Source organism: Thamnophis sirtalis, unplaced genomic scaffold (assembly GCF_051295495.1).
Source record: "Thamnophis sirtalis isolate CommonGarterSnake01/CBP01778 unplaced genomic scaffold, rThaSir2_p1.2 scaffold_3, whole genome shotgun sequence".
In the NCBI taxonomy this organism is placed as follows: domain Eukaryota; kingdom Metazoa; phylum Chordata; class Lepidosauria; order Squamata; family Natricidae; genus Thamnophis; species Thamnophis sirtalis.
Genome location: NW_028261383.1, coordinates 123877925 through 123888889, shown reverse-complemented (window position 1 = coordinate 123888889; position 10965 = coordinate 123877925). Strand labels below are relative to the sequence as shown.

The 10965-nt window shown below is 42.3% G+C and overlaps 1 protein-coding gene across 1 annotated transcript in view; it reads right to left on the bottom strand.

The window, feature by feature from the left end:
- WBP2 (WW domain binding protein 2) overlaps positions 1 to 8492 on the bottom strand; it is a 31289-nt gene extending 22797 nt beyond the window's left edge. Inside the window, exons 1-3 of the mRNA XM_087709911.1 lie at positions 8335 to 8492; positions 6086 to 6194; positions 3771 to 3906 (exon numbers count right to left, since the gene is read on the bottom strand). Of these exons, the coding sequence (XP_087566037.1) occupies positions 3771 to 3906; positions 6086 to 6194; positions 8335 to 8393 (304 nt within the window). The 5' untranslated portion in view covers positions 8394 to 8492. The remainder of the gene's footprint in view (positions 1 to 3770; positions 3907 to 6085; positions 6195 to 8334) is intronic.
- Between the last annotated feature and the right edge of the window lie 2473 nt (positions 8493 to 10965).

Below are 10965 nucleotides of genomic sequence, written 5' to 3'. Positions count from 1 at the left end.
CCCCTCCCCTGCTGATCCCTGGGGACTGGCTCTATCGCCTCTATCTCTAGGAGATGGCAGATTTCTGCCCTCATGCGTTCCCTCTTTTCTGGGTTCCTGGGGGTAGGACAGCGGATAAACTTTCTTTGGGGAAAGGATAGGAAGTCCAGGAGAAGGCCCTTGCGAATGGTGTTGAGGACCCACTTGTCCGATGTTATCTCCTCCCACCTGTCGGCATACAGCCGTAGCCGACCCCCGATGGGGGGATCCCTGTGACCGTCACTTTCCCTTACGAAAGGGCCGGGATCCACCACTGTTGTTTCCTCCTCCTCGGAATGGTCTCCGAAGGAAGACTGGGATTGGTTGGCACGAGCCCCGAAGGATCTGTCTTGGTGCCTATCCCCCCCTGCCTGAAAGGGCCTCTAATAGGAGGAAGGGTGAGAAGATTGCCCTGTTTCCTGGCTCCTGTAGGGTCTCTTACGAAAGGACCCCGCCCCTTTCCGGTCACCCCTTTTAAAGGTTGCCGGAAGGATCTTGCGTTTGTCCTTGGTTTCGGTGACAAACTTGTCCAGGGCCTCTCCAAACAGAAAGCCCCCTTTAAATGGGGCCGATGCCAGCTTCCATTTAGCCTTCATTTCGGCCTGCCAGTGCCTGAGCCATAGGAGGCGGCGGGAGGTGATATTGGAAGCTAGAGCTCTGGAAGAGAATTTTGCTGCTGTCAAGGTGGCATCCGCCGAATACTCGACAGCGGTAATAATCTTGGTTAGCTCATGGCGCCACCTAGATTTCCTGGGCGGGGGTCTGGACCTGAGTTGGCGCAGCCAGAATAGGGTGGCCCTAATAAAAAAGGAGGCAGAGGTGGATGCCTTGATGGCCCAGGCAGACGCCATGTGTGTTTTCTGACATGCCTTTTCTGACCTCTTATCTTCTGCCTTAAGTCCCTCTAGGAGCTCAGCTGGCAGGTTGGAATTGGAAGTCAGAGACACGACTGGGGCATCTACTTCTGGGAATTTGAGGATTTCCTCCATTTTATCTTCTACTGCATATAGAGTTCTATCCCCCCCACTGGGGTTGGTCAGGGTGCCTGGCTGTAGCCACTGGCGCTGTACCGCGTCCATAAATAGGTCTGGCACAGGAATAACCTCGGGAGTTTCTACTGTCTCTTTGAACAACCCATGCTTAAGATCCTTGGAAGTGGAAGCCTGAGAGGCCTCAGGTCTGGAAGTGGGGCCTAACTCTGTGGCCGTCATGGCTTTGTGCAAGATAGACTTGAATAATGACGGTTGAAACAGGCCAGAGAATTTTGGCTTGTCAGGGGTGGGGTTTTCGTCTTCGGAAAGGGCGAAAATCTCCCCTTCTTCCTGCTCAGAACTTGATAACCCAGAGTGAGAGGGGCTTGAAGATGGGGAGGAGGATACAGGCTCCTTAGAGGTGGAGGCCCTAGGTTTGCGTTTCTCCTTTGGGGCCTTGCCCTTGCGAGAGCCCTTGCGCTTAATGCCTTCAGCTATCCCTTGGGAGATGGCTAAGGCAATTACCTCCCTCATTTCATCCGAGAGAGCAGGACTTTTTCCCCTTTTTTTCTTTTGCTTACTGGGCCTGCGCTGGCTAGGCCTGCCTGAGCTGGATCCACCCTTCCCAAAGGGGGAATTCTGGACAGAATCTCGTTCCTCTCCGATGGAGGAGCTAGGGGAGTCGGGGTACCCCCAAGATGCTTCAGGAGATGGATCCCTGGATGCATAGTTATCCCCAGACAAGAATTCACTGTCCCCGGGGGATTGGGCCTCACGATCAGGGGAAGCTGACTCCCTGCTGCGACGGTCTGGGCTAGGTTCTGGCTTCTCTTGGAGAAGACCTTTCAAGTGAGCCTTTGTGCCCTTTGCCTTTATTTACAGAGGGATCCAGCTTGCAGCGCTTGCTGGAGGGCCCCACCTGATCCCCTAAGGCCTCCCTGCATTCCTCAGCCATTTCAGGTCCCCACGAGGCCTGGAAGATAGCTGGAGTTGGGATGGGCACGCGCTGGCCTTTGCAGTCCAAAAGCGCTGGCAGAATCTCCAGGAGGGAAGGGCCGCCTTGGGGTCGGATTTCCTTCCTCCCACCGCCCTCGGTTCCCCGAGACTTAGCTTATTTTCCGGAGGGAGAGACTAGCTGGCTTCCCAGACTAGCCCCCAGCCTCCCCGCGGCGTTCTGCAGTCGTTGAGGGCTCGCTGAGGCTCCGTTGGCTGGCTGGGCTCTTCTTGCTGCCTTGTTCCTCGCACGCTCTGAGCTCTGCCGCTCTGCCCAGTGAGTCGGAGCGATCCAAAATGGCGGGGGGGTGCGCACGCAGCCGCTTCCCGCTCTTTCCAGCCCTGAAGGTGTGCGAAGGCTCCAGCCGTCGCTGCTGTTGCCGGGCAAAATGGAGCAGGCGAGGGAATCCTAGCAATCCGGCTCACCTGCTTTAGAGCCTTCTCAGAGCCTTGCTGGACTTTTCCTCCCCCTGGGACGCCCCTGTTCCAACAGGGAACTTGGTTTATCCCACTAATTGCTCCCTTGCTAGCCAGCCCCCGCTGTGCAAGCCTTTTCAACCCCCTGCAGTGCTTGCAATTAGCAACAGCAGGGAAAACCCGGCAGCCCTTCTCTTAAAGCGACGGAAGCCTCATTGGAGGCAAATAGACAGACCTGATGTAGAAGCGTGATTTCCTCTATCTGAGAATTTAAACGTGGTCCAAATTGGGAAACTTTTTCCAGCCTTTCTGCTCTTAGACTGGAGCTCTCCCAAAACAGCCCTAACTCGGGCGGACTGAGTTTTCGAATTGAGCATGTGCAGGCAAAGGGAGGCGTGGTCAAGAAAAACATCACTCAGTCCAAGGGCAGATAGGCTGTGTTAACCCAGCATTTGGGCTCTCTGAGCAGTGCACTGGAGAAGAACTGGATGCATTATTCCAAATGTGATCTTACCAAGGTAATGTATAGCGATACTAATACTTTAAATGACCTTGATGCTATCCTTCTGTCGATGTAGCCCAGGGCAGCATTGGCTTTTTTGGTAGCTGCAACTCACTGCTGGTTCATACGTGACTGTCCACTAGGACTCCTAGATCTGTCTCACAATTACCACTGATGAGCCAGGTACCACCTATTCTATACCTGTCCATTTGGTTTTTGTTGCCCAAGTATAAAACCTTAATTTTCTCAATAGTGAACTGTATTTTTGGGGGGATAGGGCCCAGTATTCAAATCTGTCAGGATCTTTCTAGATCTTGAATCTATCTTCTAAAGTATTGGCCATTCCTATTACCTTGATGCTGCCTGAAAATCTGATGAGTTCCCCTTCTATCTCCTCATCTAAATAGTTTATGAAGATGTTGAAGAATACTGGATCTCAAACTTGGGGTTCCCCACTGCACACTTCCATTAGTTCCATTGTGGACTGAGTGTGGTTGGTCAGCTAGATACAAATCCATCTATCTAGCCCACATTTTTCTATCTTACCAAGAAATAGGTTGTGGTCTACTTTGTCAAATGCCTTACTGAAGTCCAAATATATTTGTCCAAAGCATGTTCACCCTCTATGTTCTCTATGTTCACCTGCCGAATATGTCACCAATATCTGTTACTACAATGCATAATTATTTTAACCATTTCACTAGCACAAAGTAATTACAGTACTCACAACTCATTTGTTAATTTTTTTGCAAGTAAATTAAGAAGAATTCACAGTTCATTGCAAAGATGACAGAATAATCCCAATAATTTGTGAATTGATTTTTGTAAGAACAACATAAATCAAATCCCCAAAACACAGGGGTACTTACCTCCTGCCTCTGCTTTTATTACGCCCTTGATATAATTTGCTCCAAACACGGGTTGCTTAATTTCACATTCTTTCATTAAATAAAAGGGCATCATGAAAGACTGCATTGCATCTTTTCCCTTAGATACAAAAATGACCTGCAAGCAAAATGAGTACAGATTTTTAATGTTTAGAATCAGAAAAACAAAACACTAGATTTCATTGCTACACACTAAGAAAATCTCAAATGATATTTTATAACTACCTAATACTTCAATTAATGATTCTAAATTCTTCAGAAAATAGGAACCAACAATTTATTTGATTGATACTATGAAGCAGCAATATTAATCTAGTTCTAAATAGCTTTTAAATTCTCAAGCTCAGCTGACATACAGTATTAATCAAATAGCAATAGCATTTAGGCTTACATACTGCCCCATAGTGCTTTATAGCAGTTTACAATGTCAAAGCATTATTTGCACACTGGGCGCTACAATCTAAGTCATTTTACCAACTTGGGAAGGATGGAATGCTGAGTCAACCTTGAGCCCCATCAGGATGAACTCCTGGCTGTGAGCAGAGTTTGCCTGCAATACTGGATTTAAGGACTGCACCACCAGGGCTCTTATGCAAAGGGCTTGAAATACCTACCTGCCCATGTACTTTCAAGTTACTGAAGCAGTTAAGCCATTCTAGCACCTCTTTTTACTAGCTCCAGCTTGCTCTCCCAACATAATTCTAGTACTGCAACTGAGAATAATCAAACTAGCCATTGAAAATGAAAACTCATCATAAAACCTCAAGGGATAAGGGCACTGCAAAATCATGCCATCTGTTACAAGGCCAACTCTTTTTTGTAAGCCCTCAGCCACTGCTTCATGTTGCCTAGAAGATCTGAACTTCAAATTATGGGACAGAAAAGGAGAAGAAAGGACAAGGCCAGCCTTACAACTACCATCTTTGCTGCTCCTATTTATAATTCAACTCATTTTATGTTCCTTTTCATTTGGCTTTTGGACTTACCAAGCATAAAAATGCTAATTCCAAAAGTCAGCCATGTTAATACAAAGATTAAATGCAATTACCCAATTTTTAACAGATGGAAATACATTAATACTTCTCCCATATCAACATTTTTAAACCAGAATACCAAAGGTTTAGATTATAGGTCCTCAAACTATGGCCCGTGGACAGCATGCAGCCCACAGAAGCTATTAATGCAGGCCGCACAGGACCACAAGGCTGCCCCCGCCCACATCGCCCCACCCACCCTTTGGCCAAGTGCAGGACTTACCTTCAGAAACCCCACTGGCTGGAACTGAAAGATAAAGCCAACAATTCTGGCCTGTAGAAAGGTTCTGGAGGTGCCCCAGGAGGCCCAATATCGGGCCATTTCCCCCCTTTTTGGCCAAAACCCAGGCCATTTTCACCCATTTTTTGCCTGCAGAATGCTTCTGGAGGTGAGGGAGGTGAAAAATGGTATGGGCAGATGCTCCAGGAGGCAAAAAAATGGGAGGAAATGGCCTGTTTTGGGCCAAAAAATGGACCATTTTCACCCGTTTTTTTCCTGAAGAGACATTCTGGAAGCAGGGAAGTGCACAGAAGCCTCAGGAGGCAAAAAACTGGGCCATTTTCACCCACCTTTGGACAAAAAATGGGCCTTTGGACACCTTTGGACAAAAAATGGGCCATTTTCACCTGTTTTTTGCCTGCAGAGATGTTCTGGAGGCGGGAGAGCTGAAAAATGGGATGCACAGAAACCTTGGGAGGCCAAAAATGGGCCCCGTTTTTCACCTTCCCCACGTCCAGAAGATAGATACAGAGAAGAGAGATAGACAGAGAGATAGACAGACAGAGAGAGAGAGAAAGACAGAGACAGAGAGAGACAGAGAGAGTGAGTCAGAAAGAGAGAAGACAGACAGACTTGTTGATTGTAAGCTCCTTGGGCTGAGAAAAATTGCTGCAAAACTGAATTTCCTGAAGTGGACCACTAGACTTCCAAACAACTGAAAAAACAATCTAGTTCAAAGAAATGTCAATCAACAGAGCAACATGCAAACAAAAGCAAATAAAACACCCCGGGAGCAAAACAAATTAAAGTTTAATTTGTGTGCACTGTTTAATGGACTGTTAAATTGTCCACTCCCACCTAGTTACATGACCTAACCACACCCACCCAGTCACATGACCACCTAGTCCCCCAACAGTCTGAGGGACCGTGAATTGGCCCCCTGTTTAATAAGTTTGAGAACCCCTGGTTTAGATAGAGATAACTATCAGGAGTTTTAGGATGTTTTTCTCTGTGCATGTAAAAAATACATATTGCTGACTTACTCGATAGGGAGTCATGAAGACACTGCCTTTCTTGGTCCCTTTAAATGCCTCTGGCATCTGTTCCATATCATGGAATGTCATTTCAATGTGCTCATAATTCATCAAGATGCTATACTCAAACAAAACAAACATCAGATACTAAGTTTTACTTTCCAGTCATTCTTTTACCTCTAAGACATATAATATATGCTTTAACATCACTAGCACAATAGTTCAACAAATGCAACCTGTAGATTACTAAATACAAATAGGCACACAATTATTATCAGTGAGATTGTCAGCAACTCTTTTTGCTGAAAAATGTGAACATGAAAATATCACCCAAAAAATGAGCCAATGTTATTCAGCATGAGTAATGCCAAAGGCAGTATTCTTAACACAGCCAAAGCTACTATGTATGAAATGGTATAATTCAGTAAAATGAATACTTTATTTATTCCACTCACTTTTAATACTGTAGCCGCAATATCAAACTATTATATCTGCCACTTAGGTAGGATTGTTACCTCAATGCATGTATTTTGTACAGCCTGAATTGAGTCAAATTTTCAGCTCTCCTAGTCTTCTATTCTTCCATAAGATTGACTGAAAAAGTTCCTATCAGCCTTTCTCAGTATTGTATATTGTACCTGTTCCTAAACTGTGCAGCAATAAAACTGGTGCTCTCTACTGTTACTCTATAATCTTTGCTTATAATGGTGCTAAAATCAGACCTCAGTCTGATGATTTATTATCTTTTAATGCTGAAGTCATGTTTTCATTTTTATACGCTCTTTTTCATTGCTTCCAGTGAAGAAACCTATATAGAAAACTTAGTAACGTGAAAGTATTCAATATACCCTCCCACTTCCAAAATGCATTTGCTTTTTCTTGACAAAAGAAGAACAAGGAATGGCAAAATCATGTTCAGATGAGAAGAGCAGACATGGTGGTAGATTATACTATTTCATAATATTAACATGACATCAAGAAGCCTTCTGGTAATTTAACTTTGCATTGGACAAAATTATTACAAGATACTTATGGCATAAGCTTTTTCCTATTGTGGAAATATATATTCTGAGGATATTCTTGGAACTTTACCAAAGTTTATTTCCATCTTTAGTTATATTACTTTGAGTATTAATTCTTGCTATTAATTCATTTGATTTTGTTTGGATTTGTTGTATTTATTTTCCATGACTATTACAATTTACCTTTTTGTTTGCATATTGGTTGTTTCAATGTACTTGCATAAATATGGAACACCTTTTCTGTTATGGGTGCATTTATTGGTTGTTTTATAAAATTCCATGAGTCTATATTGATTCAGCAATATATGAGTACAATAAAGTTATAAATATTTGAGAAATAGCTAAAGCAAGTTGGAATAAAAAAAATCACTATGTAATTTGGAATATTTACCTGTGTCAGCTTTTTCTGTAATTCCTATTCCCCTGAAGGTTACATTAACAAATGGAGTGTTGCCACTACATTGATTGTCAATGTTCCAACTTTTATTTTCATTTGTTTTCTGAATTTTACTATTTATTCTCCCAGCTCTGTCTAGTATTCCTTCCAACTTCTTTCTCCAAAAAGAGTGTGTTGAAACTCTGATTTTTAAGCTGACTCTTGAGCTGGCTTGCATCTATTGATTTGCCAACTGCTCAGATTGGTGCATATTGCCCACAATGGAAAAAGCTATCTATATTACTGATACTTACAACTAGTAATATCATTCTGCCGTAGGTGAAAGGGAATAATAAAGAAATCTTATTTGTTTTAAAGTATCTTCATGGGAAATGAGGGAATAAATTCAAGTCTTTGGAAACAAAAAACAAACACTCTTTACAAAATTTTAGGAGCTGAGGATATTTAGAAAAACATGTTAGGCTCAGGACAAATTCTATTACATACAATTCTTAGGTTTTTTTCCATTGTTAGCTAATTTTGTTTTAATCTTACTATGCCTTTCAGCCGCACAAAAGCTAAGAAATTTCAGGAAAATGACCATATTGCAGCATAACCAAAAAGGTCATAGTACTATTTGTGATCGAAAGGATCGAGTGGGACACTAGCACAATGAAAAGACAAAAAAAAAGGCGAGATCAGGGAGGAGATCAGGAACTTTCTTTCCCCGCCCCTGGAGGCGGGGCATCTGCGAAAGGGCGGGGCCCCGGGAATCAGGAGCCGGGGAGTAAAGGGGGAAGAGCCGCTGACGCAGTATACTCAGACCGGACCCCACGAGCCACAAATGCTGCCCCCAGTACCTTTCGCTGTTATTGATAATGACACCTCCTCCATCCGAATGGTTCCTGTTCAGCGCCATGGCCGCTAAGTAACTGACGACTCTCTATCCAACGCCCGCTGGACTGAGAGGCTCTTAGCCGTTAATAAAGCGGCTCTACGCAAGTTCTGCGAGCGACTTCCGGCTTAGAGGAGCTCTAGGCAACGAACAGAACCGGAAGAGGAATAAAGCAACGACGGGCGATGCCAAGGCATGATGGGAAATGTAGTTCATTGGTTAAAAAGGTGGCTCTTGACCACGGTAAAATTTGCGGGAAAGTGGGAGGGGTGGAGTTTCTAATCACAAACCCCGTCTGTATATGACGCTGGATAAATACACTAGATTCTATTCACAATAATTGATGCTTTAGTAAGCGTAACTGGGCAATGTCGGAATAAAGTTTAAAGTTACCTAATGCTAGTCTCTTAAAGTTTTGCTAATTAGATACAATACTTTCAGATTCTGATACTACTTACTTTGCTTCCTTAAAACTATCCCTAGTGCATTTTGGATTATTCCTGCATGTTTTGGTGAATATGTCCTTCTAGAAGTATTAATGGGCAACTCTCATAAGATGTTGCAAAAATAAAAGGCAAGAACGTAGGTAATGGAAGTTGTCTGAAGGAAACTTGCTTCTAGACATATGTATTTAGAAAGATAGGTCACCTTGAAACTCCTGTTCCATCTGGAGAATATTGGATAAATACTGAACCTATTTCTGTTACACAGGCATAATTGAAGGTTTCAATGTTAAATGGCTTGCAATCTGATTCTCAAAGACTGATGATTATGTTAGGACCACATCTAGCTCTAGCCAGTAAGAGCTGCAAGAGAAATTTTCTGATGTCACTTTTGTCAGACTCATTCACAGTATCTGACACATAGAAGAGGGTTTATTCTTGTGTTGCTCCTAAACAGTAGAATGCCTTCTTTCTTCCATTATAAAGACAGCTCAGATTATTTTACAGCTCATGGGCCACATCTGGCCCTTTGGCTATCCCTATCCAGCCTGCATAAGATCAATAAAAATAAGAGATCAAATGTAAATAAGTGCCACCATGCATACAACTGCATTTGCTTTTATTTTGGATGCAAATTTTTAAGTATATATGTATGTACATATATGTGTGTGCATGCATATAAATAACATTTTCAGATCTCTATTAGTTCAGCCTTCCACAACAGACCTCTTATGTGATCTCTTGGGAACATTACTTGCCTATCCTGGTCTAGATGCATCTCTGAATGCTTCTTTTGGTTTTAATGTATACCTTTGAATTTCTGTTGTATTTGTTCTGTATGTTTTTTAATTGCCAGATGCTCTCAGGGCTCAAATAAAAAGGTGTAAAATACCGTAGTTTATTTCAATTTGGCTCATTCCATTTCTTTCCAGAAACCATTCTGTGGTTTATACATAATTAATGTGTAGTTTGTTACTCACACATAGTTGCTTAGTCATGTGAATAATGATTTTCACTTCAAATTAATTCCTCTACATATTTGTGCTGCTCCTTAAAGGATGGGGCCCTCCATCCACAGTATACACAAAAATTTGGCATTGATGCCACATCCTCCTTTTTATACAACCAAGTTACTTTTCTTCTGTCTTGTCTGTAATGAGCATGAATGAGGCAAAAAATATTTTATGTTTCTGATACATAACAAAGAATGTAACTTTCCCATTCACAGGAAGTTTGTCTTGTTTCCTGAATGATCTCTCAAGCATCCCTATCATAAAACCCTGCCTCCATCCTTTTTAGTTTTACAATCTATATAAAAATCCATATTACTCCTCTTTGGTTTCTATTTTTAGTGGGGCAGCAGGAAGTGAAAACTAATTTGCGGTACCTTAAAAGCTTAAGAATGATTATTGTATAAGCCTTCTAGTCATCTTTGAATTTCATTCAGTAATTCGAGGGAAGTTTTCAGATTGATTGGGGTTTTGTAAAAACCTCATTAAATTAAATTATGTTTTTGAAATCTGGCCTTTTCACTTTCCAAACCATCACTCTTTACTAAATGGTTACTACAACTTAATTTTCCTAGGTACATTAAAAATAAGTTTTCAGCTGAAAAGATTGGATAGTGAATGAAGAAACAAGCAAACTCAAGATCCTGTCAGTGGTATCCGTGAAAGTGATGATGCCCAAAGCACATGGTGATACTATGCAAGTATTAACCTACATAATCTTCTAATATCTGGTAGAAGTATGTAACTCATGGCATCTGCATGATATACATGTTTTGTCATTTGCCATTACACCACTCCTATGAATCCCTCCAATTCTTAAAAAAAAAGGCAGCGTTTTTATAACAGGAACATATCTTCTTTCCTGTTCTTGTGTATAAAACACGCATGCTTATATTAAAAGCTCAAGAGCGTATGTAGAGAATCCATTTGGCTTTACTCTGGTCATGATGCCAACAAGAATAATCAAGTAATGCCCTCCTCTCCCATTTGCTGCTTTAATGCTTTGGGGAGGGCATTAAGTTAAACATTAATTAGTGTGAATGGAAAGAGAACAACTCATGATTTTGAGTCTGCCCTTTTAGCTATCTCAGTAATTTTGAACTATTAGATGTCATTAATCAGATTTTTAGTTTTCTCAAACAC